Here is a 22,542-nt window from a genome sequence, read left to right on the forward strand (position 1 = left end):
TAGTGCACAGAAGAGATACCTCTTAGTAGTAAAACTATCCTTAGAACAGAAGCTCCTTAGGGCCACCTATAAAACGGTGAAGAGCAAGCCTCAGACAGGATCAGGTTAAACTTCAAGTAACATAACTACAAGGCAGAAACACCCAACATTCTTTAAAGAAAAATCAAGGCTGGGTGTGGTGGCTCACGCCTGTAATCCCAGCACTTTGGGAGGCCGAAGCGTGTGGATCACGAGGTCAGGAGTTCGAGATCAGCCTGACAAACATGGTGAAACCCCATCTCTACTAAAAATACAAAAATTAGCTGGGCATGGTGGCACGCACCTGCAATCCCAGCTACTCAGGAGGCTGAGGCAGGAGAATCACTTGAACCCAGGAGGCGGAAGGTTGCAGTGAGCCAAGATTGCACCACTGCACTCCAGCCTGAGAGACAGAGCAAGACTCTGTCTAAGAAAAAAAAAGTAAAAGAAAAGAAAAAGAAAAAAGAAAAAAAAAAGAAAGAGAAAAAATCCAGCACCCAAATCATATAATCCACAATGTGTAGCAAACAATTAACAGGTATGCAAAGGAATAGAAAAGTATAACCCATAGCCAAATCAATCAATCGATAGAAATGTACTTAGAAATGACAGATGATAAAATTCAGAAAAAAGAACTTTTAACTATTATAAGTTTTTAAAAGGTGCTCAAGGAAATAAAGAAAAACATGATACAATAAAAAGAGATATAAATCATGTAAAAATAAGACCTACTGAAATTTCTAGAGACAATGTATGAACTAAAAGAAATTAACAGCAGATAACTCAGAAGGAAAAAAATCAGTGTCTGTCAACATAAAGCAAGAGTATATCCAAAATGAAGCGTATAGTAGCGAAAAAAAGAGACTGAACAGACTCAGCAAACTGGGACAACATCAAGTGAACTAAAATTCCTGTAACTGGAATGCCAAAACAAATATGAAGAAATAATAGCTGAAATGTTACCAAACTAGATGAAAACTATAAACCAACAGACCAAAGAAGGTAAATAAAATACAAGTGTAATATATGAGCTTATAGAAAAATCACATTCATGTATGTCATATTCAAATTACTGAAAAGAAAAAATGCCAGAGAAAACAGACACATTAAATATAGAAAAACAAAGATAAGAATGATGGATTTCTTATCAGAAATCATGCATGCTAGAAGATAATGGTGAGACATTTTAAAGTATTGAAAGAATACAGAATTCTTAGAATGTCAATATAGAATTCTATACCCTGAAAATATATATTTCAAAAAATAAGACTTCTGTAGACCAACAAAAACTAAGATAATATCCAGCCTGCACTAAACAACAACAACAAAAGTTAAAGGAAGTTTTTCAGGCACAAGGAAAAGGATAAAATATGAAAATGTAGACCTATCCAAAGGAATGAAGAGTGGCGAAACTGGAAAATACATGAGCACATAAAACATACTCTTTCACATGTTCTAATTTCTTTAAAAGATAACTCAATTATAAGGAAAAATAATAATCTATTGTAGGGTATACAACATTCACAATAAAATTGGTATCAATAATAGCATGAAAGGCAAATGGGAGGAAAGGGAAGTATCTTATGTTCCTACAACTATATGTGAAATGGTAAAGTCGTTCCCGCTTACCCACAGGGAATGCCTAGTTCCAAGACCCCCAGTGGATGCCTAAAACTTAGGATAGTACCTTCCTGCACTGAAGTCTTAAATCCCTCAAAGTCATCCATGAGGGTTAAAATGAATTTCTCCAAAACTCCCGTTAATGTTGACATTTTGACCTCCTCCCATAAATCACAAATGTTCTTAATGGCATCTAGAATGGGGAGTTATTTCCAAAAGGTTTTCAATTTACTTTGCCCAGAGCCATCAGAAGAATCACTATCTATGGCAGCTACAGCCTTACAAAATGTTTCTTAAATAATGAGACATGAAACTCAAAATTACTCATTGATTTCTAGGCTATGGAATAGATACTAAATCAGGAACTAAATCAGTAATTTAAAAAAACCTACCAATCAGAAAGAGCCTGGGCCAGAAGGATTCACAGTCAAATTCTACCAGATGTATAAACAAGAGGTGGTACCAATCCTACTGAAACTATTCCAAATAATTAGGAAGAGGGACTCCTCCCTAACTCATTCCATAAGGCCAGCATTGTTCTGATACCAAAACCTGGCAGAACACAAGGTCTATTATCCAGAACTTATAATGAACTTATAAATGAACAAGCAAGAATCAAACAACCCCGTTAAAACATGGGCAAAGGACATGAACAGACACTTTTCAAAAGGAGACATACACATAGCCAAGAAGCATATGAAAAAATGCTCAATATCACTAATCATCAGAGAAATGCAAATCAAAACCACAATGAGATTCCATCTTACACAAGACAGAATGGCTATTATTAAAAAGTAAAAATTAAAAAAAAATGTTTGTGAGGTTACAGAGAAAAGGGAACACTTACACACTGCTGATGGGAATTTAAGTTCAACCACTGTGGAAAGTGGTTTGGAGATTTCTCAAAGCACATAAAACAGAACTACCATTTGATTCAGCAATCACATTACTGGGTATATGAAGGGATATAAATTGTTCCGTCATAAAGACATATGCACATGTATGTTCATCACAGAACTTTTCACAATAGCAAAGACATGGAATCAACCTACATGCCTGTCAACAGTGGAATGGATAAAGAAAATGTGGTGCAAAAACACCATGGAATATTACACAACCATAAAAAGAATGAAATCATGGCTGGGTGCAGCGGCTCATGCCTGTAATCCCAGCAGTTTGGGAGGCCAAGGCGGATGAATTACCTGAGGTCAGGAGTTTGAGACCAGCCTGGCCAACATGATGAAACCCTGTCTCTACTAAAAATACAAAAATTAGCTGGGCATGGTGGCACATGCCTGTAATCCTAGCTACTCGGGAGGCTGAGGCAGAAGAATTGCTTGAGCCTGGGAGATGGAGGTTGCAGCGAGCCGAGATTGCGCCACTGCACTCCACCTGGCTGACAGAGCAAGACTCTGTCTCAAACAAAAACAACAACAACAACAACAACAAAAAAAAACAGAATGAAATCATGTCCTTCACTGCAACATGGATGCAGCTGGAGGCCATTATCTTAAGTGAATCACTACCTGGGTGATGAAATCATTTGTTCACCAAACCACAGCAACAAGCAATTTGCCCATGTAACAAACCTTCCTATGTAACCCCAAGCCTAAAATAAAAGTTGGAAAAAACTAGTCTACAAAAAAGTTTGGGTAGCTTTCCATGTTTTCGCATATTCTAGCATAACTGATTTAGCATTAAAATTAGCTTTTTCATAAAAGTTTGCAACTGTTAAAGGATAGTTTTCAGAAAAAGAAAATCACAGCTCTCACAGATATATAAATGCACATGTTACTTTATTATATTCATTAATCAGTGAGGGAATCAGGCAGATGTTATTTTTAAAATTTTTTTTAAAAACCCATAATACTGTGTGTTAGTCTGTTAGCATCACTATATAGGAATGTCTAAGGATGGGTAATTTATAAAGAAAAGAGGTTTGTTCTGGCTTGTGGTTCTGCAGGCTGTACAGGAAGCATGGTGCTGGTATCTGCTTCTAGTATCTAACCTCAGGAGGCTTATTATAGTCATGGCAAAAAGTGAATGAGGAGCCAGCATATCACATGGTGAGAGACAAAGCAAGAGAGAAGGGGAGGTTCCAGACTCCTTTGAACAACCAGATCTCACATGAACTGAGTGAGCACTCACTCATCACCAGGGGGATAACATCAAGCCATTCACGAAGGATCTGCCCCTATGATCCAACATCTCCCACCAGGTTGGGGATTACCTTTCAACATGATTAGAAGAGATAAACATCCAAACTATACCATACAGGAAGTCCTTGCCAGAGCAATTAGGCAAGAGAAACAAATAAAAGGCATCCAAATTGAAAAGAAGGAACAATTAGGCAAGAGAAACAAATAAAAGGCATCCAAATTGAAAAGGAGGAAGTCAAATTTGTCCCTGTTTACAGATGATATGCTCTTACAAATGCAAAAACCTGAAGAATCCACCAAAAAACTCTTAGAACTGATAAACGAATTAAGTAAAGTTGCAGGATACAAAATCAACATGCAAAAATTAGTAGCATTTCTATACAACAATAATAAACTACCTGAAAAAGAAATCAAGTAAGCAATCTCATTTACAATAACTACAAAAAATAATACCTAGGAATAAATTTAACCAGAGATTAAAGATCTCTACAATAAAAACTATAAAAAATTGATGAAATAATTTGAAGAAGACACAAACCAATGGAAAGACATCCCATGTTCATGGAATGAAAGAATAAATATTTTTAAAATGACAATATAACCAAAGAATCTGAGAGCTCAATGCAATTCCTATCAAAATACCAATGACATTCTTCAGAGAAATTTTAAAATTGTAAAATTCATATGGAAGTACAAAAAATACTCCAAATAGCCAAAGCAATTCTGAGCCAAGAAAAACAAAAACAAAATAAAAACAAACAAACAACAACAACAAAAAAACAAGAACAAAGCTTGGGGTATTACACTACCTGACTTCAAAATACACTACAAATCTATAGTAACCACAAAATCATGATACTGGTATAAAAACAGACACATATACCAGTGGAACAGAATAGAGAACCCAGAAATAATTCCATATGTTTATAGCCAACTGTTTTATGACAAGGCACAAAGAACATATATTGGGGACAAGACAGTCTCTTCTATAAATGGTCCTGGAAAAAACCGGATATTCCTATGCAGAATAAACTTAGACTCCTATCCCTCACCTTACACATAATCTGACTTACAGATGGAATCCAGGCTCACAAAAGCAGAGAGCAGAATGGTGGTTGCCAGGGGATAGGGGAAGGAGGAAATGGGGAGTTGTTGGTCAGATGGTATCAAGTATCAGTTACACAAGATGAATACGTTCTGAAGATCTGATGTATAGCATAATACATATAATACTGTATTGTAATGATATTTGCTAAGAAGGTAGATCTTATGTTTGTACCCACAAAGAAAGAAAATGGTAACTGTGAGGTGGTGGATATGTGAGCTTAATTGTGGTAATCATTTCACAGTATATAGACAAATCAAAACATCAAGTTGCACACCTTATGTATACACAATTTTTGTCAATTATACCCGATAAGGATTGGAAAAACACTTCTAGGGAGGGAGCAATAATAATGACAAGGAGGGCGGGTAGAAGAGGGAATAGAAGCTGGGCTGAAGGTGGAAGGAATGAGAAAAGGCATAAAAGACATACTGAAAAATGATGGCAAGCTACTAATGTTTTAAGCAAGACAATGGCAATATGGGTCAGCTGGGAGACAGCTGACATTTAACTAAAACACTGCATTAGTAGATGTATCAAAAACCTTAGAAATGTATATGCCCTGAGTTCACATCTAACAAAATTATGGAAACAAACAGCTTTGTGGCAGATTACAGGTTGTTTTTATTGTCTTGTTGTTTTCTTTGTGTTTTGGTGCTTTTTTGTACTTCCCAAATTCTTCACAATAAACCTATATTACATTTATAATCAGGAAAAAAATGCCATTTGAAAAGGGTAAAGTAAAACACTAGAGTTTAATTGTTGTTACTCTAAGTGTGACGGCTTATTAGAAATGCAGAGTCTTGCCCACCCCACCCCACCCCACCCCACCAAGACCCAGGGGATCAGAATATGCAGGATAATAATCCACAGGTGGTCCCTATGCAAATCTACAGTCTGAGAGGCACTGCTGTAGCTCCTCCTGATCCCATACCCACAAAAGTAGATGATGCACCTACCAGACTCTGCTCTAAAGTCCCTAGGTGAAGACATGTTGTTCCCATCCCCTAAATGAGACGGGTAAAAGGCTTCTTCAGAAAAGGAGCCTTAGTGTCCTGTGAGTCAGGCCAAAGGTCTAATTAGTATCCTGGGGGCCAGCAAACAATTTTTGTTCACCTGGTAAAACACACAAAGCCGAAGATTTTTCTGTTAGACAACTGGAACTATCACAGCTTTGACATATTATTACTCATCAATTCAAAATATTTTAAAACAGTGCAATTTTAATTAAGGACAATTAAAATAAATTTCATTTGAAATTTTATCAAATAATTTCAGGATATTCCTTGAGAACTGGAGAGACGCTTATTTATTCAAATACCAGAGCTTAAATATGCTATACCTTGCATTCTACAAATAAATATGTGAATGGCCCCTCCACGCCAATGATGGATCTCTTTATATAAACACACACACACACACACACACACACACACAAATTCAATCAATGTCACTCAATGGAAACTCAATTATTTAAATGCCACACCTAAGCTAAATTAGGTGCTGAGAATTCAGTACTGAATAAATAAGAATTAATTACAGAGCCTGTCTTCAAGGAGTTCTTGTTCATTCAATCTATAAAAAGTTCTCGCACAGAATAAATATTTTTCTTTTCTAATTCTTGCCATAAGGGGTCTGTAAGGCCATGTTACATTGCTCCCATTGGTTAAAACCAAGAATACTTTTTGTCTGGAGACCTTTCCATTAACTACCTGCAAATAAAATGGTATTACTGTAATCTGAATCTAAAGTTAATGTGTGAAACAGATTTACTTTAAAAACTTTGAGATATAGGTGTTAAAAAATTATTTAAGGCTAGGTGTGGTGGCTCATGCCTGTAATCCTAGCACTTTGGGAGGCCAAGGCAGGAGGATCGCTTGAGCTCAGGAGTTTGAGACCAGCTGGGGCAACTGGGCGAAACCCTGTCTCTACAAAAATTAGATGGGCGTGGTGGCACACACCTGTGGTCCCAGCTACTTGAAAAGCTGAGGTAGGAGAATGGCTTGAGCCTGGGAGGAGGATACAGTGAGCCAAGATCATGCCACTGCAGTCCAGCATGGGCAACAGAGCCAGACCCTGTGGCAAAAAGAAATTAAATTAAAATGTGAAAGTAAGGCAAAAAGATAAGTGGAATGTCACTTCAATGTCATAAAATAATGACAGGCCATCCCAAAGATTATTTATGTGGGGAAATTGTACTTTATTCAGTTCATTGTTTACCACTGATTAAAAGTCCTAGACTTAATGCAATTGCAAGGTAACCTATAGATTTTTGTCCAGCAGTGATACAAATAATTTCTGTCTGATAAGGTAACACTAAAGATTATAATTTATTTCTGTCTGGCATTAATCACGTTTTCTTAATCTAATCTAGCATTCTTACTCTAACATTGGTTCAAAATGCCAGTGAAAAACCTAGATCCTCAAACTGTTCTTTGAACTACCTTTGCCATCTTCCTGGTTTCTTCACTAATTAATACATTGAGTAAAATGTTTAACCTGGTTTCATTTCAAATTTGTATGAGTCACATTTTTAATTTTTAAAAAACTCTACTTTGACAAGAGGAGGAATATCTTTTTTAAATAGGAGGAGGGCTAGGCACAGTGGCTCACACCCATAATCCCAGCACTTTGGGAGGCCGAGGTGGGAAGATCACTTGAGCTCAAGAGTTCAAGGCCAGCCTGAGCAACCCAGGGAGCCCTCATATCTACCAAAAATTAAAGAAAAGAAAAAGATAGCTAGGTGTGGTGGCACTCACCTGTAGTCCCAGCTACTTGGGCGGCTAAGGCAGGAGGATCACTTGAGCCTGCGAGATGGAGGCTGCAATAAGCTATGATTGTGCCACTGTACTCCAGCCTAGGCAACACAGCAAGACCCTGTCTCAATTAAAAACAAAAACAAAAGGATGGCAGTGGTCTTGTGACTGGTAGTGAGGTAATAGATTTCAGTGAGGAGCCTTCCCTGGAAGCAGACATGAGATCTTACGGACCTCAGTATTAACTAAGAACCTCTAAGAATGACACCTAAGCTTCTGCCTACCAACTATGTTATTGAAAAGATACAAAATAGTATAATTTTAATTAAAGACAAAATAAATTTTGTTTCAAATTTTATCAAGTAATTTCAAGACACTCCTCGATAACTGGAGACACTCTTACTAATTCAAATACTAGGGTTTAAACATGCTATACCTTGCATTCCACAAGTAAATATGTGAATGGTCCTTTACCCCAATGACTTATCCTCTTTATATAAATACACACACATATTATTAAGACCTCTCCAGTGCACAGATGAATAGACTAAAATTCATATCAAACCATACCAACAGTCAGTTGTTTAAACCTTCCATCAGAACAGCTTTGATCAGAAATGCATGCCTAATCCTAGTATTTTAATAAACAACAGTGCAGTGAGTCACAGATAACCCTACAGAAACACAAGAATTAAACTGGATAAATTTCCCTTTCCTGGCATGTTTTCTAGTATATCTTAAAATAGACAAAACAAAGCAATATTAAAATGATTAACATTTAATTCAATTTTGAGTTGCAGCTACTGTAGTAAATCAGTAATAAGATCATACAAGTCAACATCAACACATGTGTACTGAAATTTTAGGTAGCCTAGAAAAGTAAACTATATGATAAAAACAAAATCTTCATTTGCAGAAGAAAACTTTTCAGAAAATATAGTGCAAGCTTTTACCGTATTTCCAACCTCCCCTCAAGCTTGGCTAAGTAAGCCCCTGCAAGTGCTTCCCCTATAAGCTCCATGTTTTATAATGATTTCTGGACTCATCTCCTCGGGTTGGACCATAAGCATCTTGAGGACAGAAACTGTAACATTTTCACTTTTGAATCTCCAGCCACTAGACTAACACATTGGAGACATGGCAAGAAATGTCTGAGGGACTAATTAGTTAATTCCATAAAGAATGTGTATGTATCACCAGGTAACTAATCTGCATGTCCACATCAAGAACTCTGAGAAGTCACAGAGGTATCACTTGAGTGATAGGCACTTGGTCCCTGAGGGAAAGACTGTGAAAGATATTGAGGGACCAGTGGTCAGATCCGTAAGATAAAGGTTTCCCTCCAACTCCTGGGGAAGGTGCAATAGTATAGAAAATAGAGAATTAGCCCTGATAAAAGGGAAATCTTTAAAAAAGTATTACTTATTCTGTGATAGGGCACTGAGGATAGAGAAACAAAAGCTCCAATATGAAACAAAGTGATCCCATCTAATCATAAAAAAAAACAAAAACTACAAGTGTTTGGTTTGCTCAGGAAACAAAAGCAAAACACCTTTCCTCAGGTGGCAGGGTGACATAATTGGAGAGTCACCGAATACTGTACATATTCTCAAATTCTCAGCTGGGACACTATTTTCAGTCTATCTCAAACTCTCTCAAAACTGAAGCAGGTGCCTAACAAAGACTATTTCTTCACAGTGGACTTTGGGTTGGGTGCAAGATGCCAAAATAGACAATTTAAAATGACATGCTCAGCACCTTGGGCCTCTGGCAATTCTTAGCACCAGGGCTGGGGCTACTTCTAATTCTTGTGAAAGTTCTATCATACACTACTCCCTGAGACCTATACTAGCCTGAAGAGAAGGGAATGAAAGAAGTCTCAAATGTTCAATGGTGACTGACTCTTGCCCTACCTGTAGGCACCCCAGGGATAAGAGTTCCTTCCTCTGAAATCTGTATTTCCTGGGACTAAATTCTCAGTACAAGCTTCTTAGACTACTAGTAATTATTTGGCATGTTTTATGCCTTTTAATAATGGTTCTTAGTTTTTTATAAGGAATGGTGGTATTGCTTTTTCTGATTATAAACATAACCATTAAGAAATGTCATTCCGTGGTTTCTTAATCAATCATTCCCTGTAGTATGTGAGTGTGAGGGCTGGGGGATCAGAGGGAAGCAGGGAGAAGTGAAGTGCTAAAGTGCTACCTCCGGAGCCGCTGACAATTCTGCCCAATGCAATCAGGCAAAACAAGAAAAATAAAATAAAAGGATTCATATTGGGAAGGAAGAAAGAAAACCATCTTTACTTGCAAGGTTAAAAGCTTTATACATAATTATACCTCAATAAAGTTGATCTTTAAAAAGCCACAAAAAGATAATGTACTTCAATTAAAATAAAATATAGACACGCTTGTATAAAGATAATATCAAGTTATTAATGCAAGTTTAAACATTAAAAAATAGTTGCTACCCACCCACCATAGACATGAGAACAAACTGTTACCATCTGTGTTAGCAGCAAGCTCATTAAGGATTACTGTGAGCATCCATTGGAACAATGGAAGACTTAATGTTCCAAAGGCACTGGAACCCTGTGTCAACAATACTTCACCCTTGAAACCCAGGGACTGATGATACAGTTGCCACGAGCTACTTTCTGAGTGAATACTTTATCAGTTATTAGAATGGTTCAAGTAAAAGTAATAAATGACTTAAGACATCTTTCCGAAATGACTCTGTTATCTGGATGCCTCTGCTATTAAGGTGCAAGGCAAACAACCTTCTACTGTTTGTTTCATTCACGATATAAATTGCTTTGGCATATTCCCTCCAACCTGCTGAACCTCAGGTCCATCTGTTTGTCCATCTGTCTGTTTAAACTTCTTTTCTTCCCTCCTTCCTACATTCCTCTCCCTCTCTTTTGGAAGTGTATCAGTAATTACAAGAGGGTGCTTTATTTCAAAAGACACAATTCCTGTACCTCCAATCACTGTTACCAAGCAAAAGAGTTCACTGTTCAATGTGTTAGAAGCCAATACTATGGCACTGGGTTTTTGAGAAAAGAAAGACTTTTTTGTAGGTCAACCAAAAAGGAGACAGGAGTCTAGCTCAAATCTGTCTTCCTATACTGTTTTTAAGGCAGTATTTTTATTAGAAAATGTTTAGGGAATGAATTTGGGGATAGTAGGAGATTGGCAGAAGGAAAGCGGGGTCTGAAAAGGCTTTGGGCATGTGCAGTATCTCTTCATGCTATCTCATGGGCCACATATGTAAATTCAGGGGGAGTTAGCACGAAACATGCAGTGGAAATTTGGGCTGTGGCGTCAGCAAGCTCATTCTATGTAGACTCTAGTTTGCTGCATTGGTTCCAACTGATTTCAGCCAGTTTTCTTAAAACCGATTTCAGCCAGTTATCTTAAAAGCAGAGAGAATTTCAGTGTTTCAGAAAGTTGTTTTTGTTTTTTATTTTTATCAACCAATCTTACAAACTCAAGAATTTCTCTTTGCCACTGGTTAACTCTTTGGGGCATGGTTTCGTTAGTAAACCTTGGCTTCCATACTCCAAAGAACTACTTATTTACTGGGTGCAGCTGAACCATTTCCATAACTGAGATCATGTAAGTCAGGAATGTATACACATTACATATGTGTGCAGACAAAAGTTCATGACTTCACCTACCAGGTCCAAGACGAGTCTCCTTAGGAATGCCTGCATACAAGCCTGGCCCTTGGCTGATGTCTGGGAACTTGGCTGATAAAATCATTGCCTACACTAATATAAAATTTTTTCTAAATGAGAAAAGTAGCTCATTTTTCCTAAAACATCTTCTTTCCTTCTAGGTATCTGGAATTTTAGTGACTGCTATCAGTCTCACTGACAGTCTGTGCTCATGACTAACCCCTGATAAAGACCCTAAACTCTTAAGCTCAGACGAGCTTCCCTGATAGCCAACACTTCACACAAGTTTCCGTACCTTGTTTTTCAGAAAATTAAGTGCATCCTATGTGACTCCACAAGGAGAATATTCTGGGGAGCTTGTATCTGATTTCCCTTTGTTGATTTTGCTTTGTACCTTTTCAGTCTACCATATCTTAGCCATGAATATGACTACCTGCTGAACCCTATGAATCCTTCTATCTAATCGCTGAACCTGGGAGTAGTCTTAGAGAGCTCTGACAAAGGCTAGCATGGGAAAATACATTGTCATCCTCATTAACAGACCCTTCTTAGTTATATCTCACTTTCTAAGTTCCTGCCTTCCACTTCCTAGGAGAGAAAAAATTACACAGCATTACCTGAACATCATCCCAGGGTAATCACAGAACAGCCATCTCTGCAAAAGAAAGAAAAATGAACTATGTAATGTTGCAATATTTTTAACTGCAAATAATTTTGCATACAAGGCTTACCTACATCTGACCATTTTTGCACTAAATGTTTTTTAAAGTAACAAGCTAATATCTTCTTAATATAAAAATATACATGTCCAACAAAATTTAATTTGTTCTGCTATCATGAAAAGAGGAATTCCACACAAGTGTCCCATAATGTGCAGTCAATGGGCTTATATAAATAAGGACTAAAATTACAGGCTCAATAAAAGATCATCAAACCAGGGAAAACTCCAAGTAAAATTATAATACACAGTTGTTCCTCCCACCTGAGACTCACCTGAGACTCATACCTTTCTTCCAACATGCCTGATCTGCCTATTCCCTCAAGACTCAGACTTCAAATGAGTTCCCTTTAAGTAGATAAGAACAGTTTCGCAACAGATTCCAGAAAAACCAATATGCCACCTAAAGGACAAGGAAGGCATCTGCACTAAGAAAATGAAATCAGAGAGAGAACTTCCTGACTTACTCAGATTATATTCATGGGTCCACATATGCCTAAAGGCCAACCTTGTCCTTAATCTTTAGTCACTTAATCTATAAAATAAAAGATTTAGAAAAGGGCTATGGGCAATATGGATCTTTTGCAGGTACAAAATTTTTTAAGTCCATAAACTTTCTCCTTAAAACACTGAAGACCATTAGTGATGGTTATAATATTCTTGTCTGAACTGAGAGCTACAGTCAGGCTCCTTTTAGAATCCCTGCCACAAACAGAGAAAAAAGAAAAGGCATGTTCCTACTCCTCTATCCTCTGTAGACATCTTCTCCGTGAGAAGTTAATAATGAGAAGAGAAAACCAACCTTCTAGCTTTCTCATCATTTAATGGTTTGAACCCTGAGTTTCTGCAGCCTGGAAAAAAAAAAAAAGAGAAAGCAGCAGCAGCAACAGCAAGTTCTCCTCATTTGAAATTCTTCCCTCTCCTAGCTCACCTTCCCCATCTTCTCACTTCTTTGTGGTCCTCACAGTCAGATATGAGGTAATAGGTGGAAAATACTTCCCTGTAATAAGGCAGTGATGCCTGAGCTACCCGCTTCTGGTAATAAAGCTGTTCCTAAAGAATAGTAAATGGTACTCATGTTTTGGGGAACTCTATGCTGCTTAGAAGTGAGTGGTTGAAGTTGCACAGTGACAAATTCAAGAACAAACAGAAGAAAAGGACAAACAGAAAAATAAACAGAAAGAGGCATGCCCTTAGCCTCAATCAGGTAGTTCTAAGAAAGTGATTAGGATGGTTCAGAGACCACCAGCCCCATACCTCATCCAGTCACCAAACAACCCAGGCTGGGGTGTGGTTACCTGGCAACCACACCTTCTGTGTACTGAGTATGTCACAAATATGTCTTTCAGGTGTGTGATCTCTTGACTGTGAAAAGTAAAACGCTAAATCAATTCAGCAGGCTTTGAGTGTCTACAATGTGCTAGTCACTGTATCAGAGATGTGGATCCAGGGATGATGCAATAACTTCTGCCTCCAAGGAGCTCATAGTTTAGTGGACATCTGGCAAAGTACTCACTGATTCTTGAAAATTCATATAATCATATCAATAGATGCAAAAATGCATTGACAAAATCCAAATTCCATCCTTGATTTAAAAAAAAAATCTTAGAAAACTAGGACTAAAGGCAAACTTTCTCAACTTGATAAAAAATATCTACAAAAAAAATGTACAGGGAGAAACTAGAGGCTTTCCTCTAAGATAGGTAACAAGGCAAGGATGTTCTTTTTCACCACTCCTATTCAACATTATATACAACTTCTGACTAATTCAATAAGAAAAGGCATACAGTTGGAAAGGAAAAAATAAAACTGCCTTACTTCTCAGATGACATGAATGTCTATATAAAATATCTCAAAGAATAAACAAAAACAATTAGCCACTTAATCTATAAAATAAAAGATTTAGAAAAGGGCTATGGGCAATATGGATCTTTTGCAGGTACAAAATTTTTTAAGTCCATAAACTTTCTCCTTAAAACACCAAAGACCTGGAACTTAGCTGGGCGCGGTGGCTCACACCTGTATTCCCAGCACCTTGGGAGGCCGAGGCATGCGGATCACTTGAGGTCAGGAGTTTGAGACCAGCCTGACCAAAATGGTGAAGCACCATCTCTACTAAAAATACAAAAAATTAGCCAGGCATGGTGCTGCGCACCTGTAATCTCAGCTACTCGAGAGGCTGAGGCAGGAGATTCTCTTGAACCTGGGAGGCAGAGGTTGCAGTGACCTGAGATCGCACCACTGCACTCCAGCCTGGGCAACAGAGCGAGACTACATCTCAAAATAAATCAATAAATAAAAACTCCTAGAACTTAATAAGCAATTATAGCAAGGCTGCAGAATACAAAGTTAATATGCAAAAGTCAATTCCTTTTCTATAAACCAGCAATTAACAATTGGAATTGGAAATTTAAAACACAGTATCATTTACATTAGCTGCTCCCCAAAACTGAAACATATAGGCATAAACATAACAAAATATAATCAGGATCTATATGAGAAACTCTACCAAACTTTGACAAAGGAAAGCAAATATCTAAACAAATGGAGAGATATTTCATGTTCATGGATAGAAACACTCAATATTTTTAAGACCTCAATTCTTCCCAATATGGTTTACAAAGCCAATGTAATTCCAACAAAAATACCAGCAAATTGTTTCATGGATATCAACAAATTCATTCTGAAGTCTATATGAAAAGGCAGAAAACCCAAAATAATCAACAAAATACTAAAGAAGAACAAAGTTGGAAGACAGATAATACAAGATTTCAAGACTTACTATAAAGCTACAGTAATCAAGACCACAAGGTACTGTTAAAAGAATAGACAAATAGATCAATGGAACAGAATAGAGTATCCATATAAATATATCCACACAAATGTAGTCAACTGATCTTTAGTAAAGAAGCAAAGAAAATTCAATGAAGAAAGAATATTCTTTTTCAAAAAATGATAATGGAACAGACCTTACACCTTTCACAAAAAAAAACTCAAAATGAATCACAGACCTAAATGTAAAACACAAAAACTCTCAAACTTCTAGAAGATAACTGTATTGGTGCCCAAGGGCTGCTATAACATGGTACCACAAACTGGGTGGCTTAAAAGAAGGGAAAACAAATCTGGAAATTAGAAGCCTTAAATCAAGGTGTCAGCAGGGCTGCACTCTATCTGAAGGCTCTAGGGGAGTATACTTCCTTGTCTCTTCCTGTCTTTTGTTGGTTGCCAGAAATCCTTGGACAGCACGATTCAACTGTCTCACACAATTTAAACCACAACAGTCTTCTCTCCAATCCCACAAAAGTCATATCCTTACTATGTGCAAAATACATTCACCCCATTTCAACATCTCCAGGAGGCTTGACCCATTCCAGCATCAACTCTAAGTCAAAATTGCCTCTAAATATCAACTGTAATGTCCCAAATCTCATTTCTTAAATCATCTAAATCAAGTATGTGTGAGATCCTGGGTATGGTCCATCCTGGGGCAAAGTTTCTCTCCTATGGACACCGAAATCCACAAAACAAGTTATCTGCTTCCAAAATACAACAGGCATAGGACAGACAGTCCCCTTCCAAAAGGGAGATACTAGAAGGAAAAAATGGGTCACAGGTCTCAAACAAGTCTAAAACATGGCAGGGAAATTTTCATTAGGTTTCCAGGGCCTGAGAGGGCTGTCTGGATCCATGAGTCACACATGTAATCTTTTCAGTGAATGGTTGTTCAGCCACACTCTTGGTCCTGTTTCAGGAGTATGTTTCCTGGATTGGCTGAGAACTTTCAAACCCATCAAGTGCTGGTTCCTTTGCTTAACAATTTCTTCCTCAAGTTATCTCTTTCCTTTTGCATTTCACTATAAGCAGCAAGGAGAAACCATGGCCCCATCTTTCACGCTTTACTTAGAAATCTCCTCAGCTCATTGCCTACAAGTTCTGCTTTCCACCCACAGGTAAAACACAGTTCACCCAAATTTCTGCCACTCTGTAATAAGGATCACTTTTCCTCCAGTGTCTGATAATATATTCACCACTTCCTTTTTAAGGTCTCACAAGAAGCACCTTTAAAGTTCACATTTCTAGTAACATTCTGTTCATGACAATATATGTATTCTCTAAGATGCAAAGAATCTATGATAGATGCTTTTTCTAAAATTCTCCTCTCTACTGAGCCTTCACCAGAATCACCTTTAATATCTGTATTTCTACCAATAGTCTTTTCAAAGCAGTCTAGGCTTTTTATATTATGCACCTAAAAATTATTCCAGTCTATACACAATTCGAAAGCCACTTACATGTTTTTTAGGTACTTATTCCAACAGAAAAAGATTTCCTGGTATCAAAATATGTATTCATTTCCTATGGCTGCCATAACAAAGTGCCACAAATTGGATGGCTTAAAAACGCAGAAATGTTTTCTCTCACGGTTCTGGGGGCAGAAGTCTGAGGGTGGCAGCAAGGCCATGCCTTCTCTTAGGTCCCAGGGAAGGATGTTTCCTTGTCTCTTCCTAACTTTTGGTGGTTTCAGTAATCCTTGATGTTCCCTGGTTATAGACATCCCACTCCAATTTCAGCCTCTGCTGTTACATGAATTTCTCCCTCTGTCTGTGTCCAAATTTCCCTTGTTTTACAGGGACACCAGTCATTGCATTAGGACCTCAGCTTAACTTGTTTAACATCTGCAAAGATCCTATTTCTAAGTAAGGTTGGACTCACAGGTATCTGGGGTTAGGACTTCAAAATATTCTCTTGGGGTATAAAATTCAACCACACAACAATAATAAAAGAGAAAATCTACGTGACTTTGGTTTTGGCAATGAGATTTTAAATACAACACCAAAAGGATAATCCAGGAAACAAAGTTGATAAGTTGGACTTTATTAAGATTAAAAACTTCTTTTCTGCAAAATACACTGTTAAGAGACTACAAAGACAAGCTACAGACCAGGAGAAAATGTTTGAGAAAGCACATATCTGACAGAAAATTTCTAATAAAAAATAAACAAAGAACTCTTAAAGCTCAACAATGAGAAAACAAACAACCTCATTTAAAAATTGGCAAAATAGGCATGCCACTGCAAATTCCGTGAAACAGGAGAAAAACTGTGAGTTCCCAAAGTGTAAGAGGGAGAAAACCGACCTCCAAACACATCCCTACTGGGAATCTGAAAATCCAGATCACAGGAGAAGAATTTAACCTTACCTAGAGATGGAAGGGATTTAGAGAGTCACACAAAATATGAAAGTAGAAGTAGCAGCAGGAAGTGCCTTGTACACACTCCCATTCTCCAGCTCGAGCACAGGGAAGCCATCCCTGACTATATCTCACTGGGGCCCTTGAGGAAGACAAGCAGCAGAACTGCGGAAGTGTTGTGGGGTGAAGAAAGCTCCCAGATGAAATTGGTAGTGGTTTCCACTGGGCACAAATTTTCTGGAGTGGAGTCCGAGGAAGGAGCAGGAGCTGCTGCACATACAAGCAAGTGCAAGAGTACAAGAACTGCCACCAACAGAGCGGGGGCAAGGTCTGGGCGGGGCATTGCAGGATATGTGGGCTTGCCAACTGCATGGGAGATGAGTCAGGCCTCTTGCTACTGGCTATCCCTGACTTCCCTGGTAAACTATATAATACAGTAGAGGCGGCCAAGATCCCCTACGGAACATAACCCCATTGGCCGGAGAACCAACCCCCAGCGCCCACAGTGGCCTCAGCAAGCCCCACCCAAGGAGCTTGCCTAACCCTGCTGCCTAACCAGACCTGCCTAACCCTGCTGCCACCTGATGGCATTTCCCTACCTGCCCTGGTAGCCTAACACAAAACATAGAAACTCTGGGGAGCTTTATCCCCTGAACCCTGCCCCCAGCACCCTCTGCTCTGGAGGGTTGTCTTTAATTGTCTATGGAGCATATATATATATACTCTTTCCTTATGGTATATAAGCCCTGAGTCTGGGGAGTAATGGTGTGAACATCTACCTGTCTTACAAGAACACATTTCTGTCCATAAGTTTCCCCTAAAAATCACCCTCTGCCAATAAACTAGATATGCCTGCCTCATTCTTTCATTTCTTGGCTCCTTCTGTATTTGGAGCTTATTTTGCATATATGGCCCTTTCAAGGAATATTTATCTATATAAAGATAAACAATAAGCTATCAAGCTATAATAAGATATGGAAAAAGCTTAAATCAATGTTTCTAAAGAAAATAAGCCAATTTGAAAGGCTGCATACTATGTAATTCCAACTATATGACACTGTAGGAAAAGCAAAGCTTTTGAGACAGCAAAAAGATCAGTGGTTTGCAGGGGTTCGGGGTTGAGCTAGAATAATGAATAGATGAAGCACAGAAGACTTTTAGGGCAATGAAACTATTTTGTATGATACCATAATTGTGGATACATGACATTATACATTTGTCAAAACCCATAGAAATGTACAATATAACTAGTGAACCTTAATGTGAACTAGAGACTTCAGTTAATACTAATCTATAGATATTGGTTTATTAACTATAACAAACGTACCAAACAAATGCAACATATTAATAACAGGGAAAACCGTGGGGCTGAGGGGGTATAGGGTAACTTTCTGTACTATCTACTCAATTTTTTAATAAATCTAAAACTGTTCTAAAAGTAGTCTATAAAATAAGATTTTTAAGAGCAAAGAGAACAAGAATTTTAAAAGATAATTGTCTAAAGCACAAATAATGACAATTATATGGTGGAGTTTATAAGATATGTAGATGTAAAATGTATGGCAATCATAACACAAAGTATGGGTGGGAAATAATGGAAGCACACTGTTGTAAGGTATATATATTATACTATATGTGAAATGATATATTATTTGAAGGTAGACTGTGACAAACTTATATAGCCTAGAGTAACCACTAAGAAAAAGAATAAAAAGAAGGAGAAGCAGCATGGAGGAGAACAAGCAGAAGCAACATAAGGGCAGAGTGGAGATAAAATGGAGTAAAAAATTGAGTAATTAAAGAAAGCCTCATTTAAGCCAAAAGGGTATGGGAAAAGAAGGGAAAAGATTAAAGAACAGGTAAGGCAAGTGCAAACCTGGCAAGATGATAGATTAAGATCTAATCATATCAATAATTACATTAAATGTAAACAGTCTGACCACCCAAATTAAAAGTCAGGGATTGTCTGACTGGATTAAAAAAGTGAAATCCAATTATATACTGTCTGCAAGAAACCCACCTTACATACAAAGACATTGATAAACTAAAAAAATGGAAAAAAGATAACCCATGTAAACACTAATCAAAAGAAGGTAGAACGGCCATATTAACATCGACAACATAGACTTTAAAAAACGATAAACATTTCCAGAAATGAAAAGGGGCATTACATAATACATAGGAATTCTAAATGTGTGTGTATCCAACAATATAGCTTCCAAAGTGATAAAATAAAAACTGAAATTAAAAAAACAGAAAAATCTACAACAATGTTGGAGACAAGTAGACAGATAATAAGGACACAGAAAACCTGAACAACACTATGAAGCAATTTGGCATAACTTTTATAGGGCATCCCAGCCAACAACAAAATAAGTATTAAAGTGGACATGGAACATTCACAAGGATAGTCCATATTCTGGGCCTAAAAACAAACCATAAAACCTAAAGTATAATAATAATAAATAAATAAATAAATAAATAAAACATTAAACTGAAATACAAAATATGTTTTTAAAAATGGAAATAAAATAGAAATCAACAGAAATAAATCTTTAAAATTCTCAAATATTTGGAAATTAAACAATATATTTCTAAATAACTCCCAATTCAAAGAAGTGACAAAGGAAATTATACAATATTCTGAATTGAATGAAGGTAAAAATACAACATCAAAATTAGTGGATGCAGCTAAAACAGTGCTGATAGAGAAATTTATAGCATTAAATATTTATATTGGGAAATAATAGAGGCCTCAAATGAGTAATCTAAGTTCTTACCTTAAGAAATTAAAAAAGAAATTAAATCCAAGGCAAGCAAAAAGAGGGAAATAATAAAGAGGAAAAAAATTAATAAAATGGAAAATAAAAAAATAACAGAGAAAAATCAATGAAACCCAAAACAGGTCCGTGAAAAGATTTAAAAAAAAATTGCTAACCTCTACACCCTCAATGTCCAGTAGAACTGTGTATAATGATGAAAACATTCTATACAGCAGCACCCTCCAATGTGGAAGCCACTTGTGACTACTGATCACTTAAAATGTGGCCAGTGTTACTGACGAACTCAATTTTTAATGTAATTTTATTGAAATTAATTTACATTTAAATAGACACATGTGACTAGGGATAACTATTGAACAGTGGTGGGAAGGAAAGAGGAAGAGGAAGAGATAAAGGAGGGAGAGAAGGAGGGAGGCAGAGAAGATGAGATACACAAATAACCAAAATCAGAAATGAAATGAAAAAGAGGACTTCACTACAGATTCTAATGTTAGTGCCATTAAAAGGATAATAAGAAAGTATTACAAACAACTGTATGCCAAAGTTGATAACATAGATGAGAAGAACTAATTCCTTGAAAGACACAAAGTACTAAAGTTCACTCAAAAAGAACTGAGTAGCATATAAAATCTGAATAGCCATATATAGTTTTAAAAACTTGAGTCCATGGTATAAAACTAACACAAGGAAACTCTAGGCCCAGATACCTCCCTGTTGAACTCTACCAAACCTTTAAGGAAGAATAACAATCCTATACAAAATGTTCCAGAAAATAGAAAAGAGAACACTCCGAACTAATTTATGAGACCACCATTAACCTTGATACCAAAATCAAGAATATTACAGACCAATATCTTTATACACCAATATCCGTCATGAATATATATGCAAAAAAACCCTTAACAAAATATTATCAAGTAGAATAGATTTATTTCTCCATTTATTTGGTTTTCTTTCTCTCTTCAATGTTTTATAGTTTTTAGTATTCAAATATTACAGAACATCATTAGATTTATCCCTCAGTTTTTCATGTTTTTGGTACCATTGTAAACTGTATTTCTAAGTTTTAATTTCCAATTGTTCATTGCCAGTGCTAAATACAATTGATTTCTGTATATTGGCCTCACATCCTGTGTCTTTGCCAAAGTCATGTTATTTCTAGTTGCTTTTTTGTAGATTCCTCGGGCTCCTACATAAACAATCATGTTGTCTGCAAATAAAGACAATTTTATTTCTTCCTTTTTTATCTGTGTACATTTATATCTTTTCCTTCCTTTATTTCACTGACTAGGACCTCCCTATAACGAACAGAAATTGTGAATGGAACATCCAATGTGGTGCTGGTATAAGAATTGACATATACCTCAGCAGGAAAGAACAGAGAGATTAGAAATAATTCACACATAGCAACAATTGATTTAGGAGGGGAAAGGTGCCAAGATAATATAATGTGGATAGGATAGTGCTTTCAACAAGTGTGTTGGGAAAATGAGACATCCACATACAGAATTATGAACTTCACCCCATACTCATATTATGTACAAAAATCAACTCAAAATAGATGACAGACCTAAATGCAAACTCTGAACCTATACAACTTCTAGATGAAAGCTTAGGGGAAAACTTCTGTGACACTGGATTATACAAGGATTTCTTAAGACACTAAGCAGAAACCACAAAATAAATAATTGATAACTCGACTTCGAAAAAATCAAAAGCTTCTGCTCTTCAGAAAACAGCATTAAGAAAATGCAAAGTCAAGTCCCAGTCTGGGAGAAGATATTTGCAAAACACACATCTGAGGAAGGACTTACATCCTAAATATATAGACCTTTATAACTCAAAAAGAGGACGACCCAATTTTAAATAGTCAAAAGATGTGAACAGATACTTCACCAAAGAAGAAACATAGAAGGCAAATAAATATATGAAAACATGATTAACACAACTGGCCAACATAAAAATGCAAAGGAAAACCATAACAAAATACTGCTACATACCTACTAGAAATGCTAAAATCAAGCACACACACACAATCCAATACAAAGTGATTCTGGTGAGGATGTAGAGCAAATGGAATCTCATGCATTGCTGCTGGGATCTCTACTCATCATCTTGCTTTATTTTTCCCAAAAGCACTTTTTATTACCTTAAAGTTTGCTTACCTATGTAAGTCCATATGTATCTTCTCACATGTTTATTGTCTATCTCCCCCAATATAAGTACTATGAGGCTGGCAACTTGGTCTGTCCTGTCATCACTGTGTCATTCTGGTACCAAGAACAGTGTCTGGCAATCTTTCCATATTTATTAAAAGAGAGAAAGGAGTGGAAAGAAAAGACACTAAGACATCTATAACTGAATGTATGAAGGCAAGGAACCCAGTCACAGCCATCTACAGAGGGGCATAAGAGAAAATTAATTTAGACCACCAGGAAGCTGCATGTTGTAATGCATGATTCCCAATTTCAGCTGCACATTAGAATTAGCTGGAGAGCTTTGCAAAATCC

The 22,542-nt window shown here is 36.9% G+C and overlaps 1 protein-coding gene across 6 annotated transcripts in view; it reads right to left on the reverse strand.

Moving 5' to 3' along the window:
- PTPN20 (protein tyrosine phosphatase non-receptor type 20) overlaps positions 1–22,542 on the reverse strand; it is a 90,978-nt gene that overhangs the window by 63,943 nt on the left and 4,493 nt on the right. For 4 of the 6 annotated variants that reach the window (XR_008510408.2, XM_054522263.1, XM_054522260.2 and 1 more), the window contains exons 2-4: positions 11,955–11,992; positions 7,662–7,779; positions 5,862–6,018 (exon numbers count right to left, since the gene is read on the reverse strand). The exons of 1 other annotated variant lie outside the window; for it this stretch is intronic. Coding sequence is in view for 4 of the 5 variants with exons in the window: in XM_054522263.1 (XP_054378238.1) it covers positions 5,862–5,895 (34 nt within the window). In the remaining variant the exon portion in view is untranslated. Of the gene's footprint in view, positions 1–5,861; positions 6,019–6,863; positions 6,979–7,661; positions 7,780–11,954; positions 11,993–22,542 lie in introns of those variants that run through there. One more of the 6 variants, XM_054522261.2, reaches the window with a different exon arrangement.

The sequence above is a fragment of the Pongo abelii genome, chromosome 8 (assembly GCF_028885655.2).
Source record: "Pongo abelii isolate AG06213 chromosome 8, NHGRI_mPonAbe1-v2.0_pri, whole genome shotgun sequence".
NCBI lineage: Eukaryota > Metazoa > Chordata > Mammalia > Primates > Hominidae > Pongo > Pongo abelii.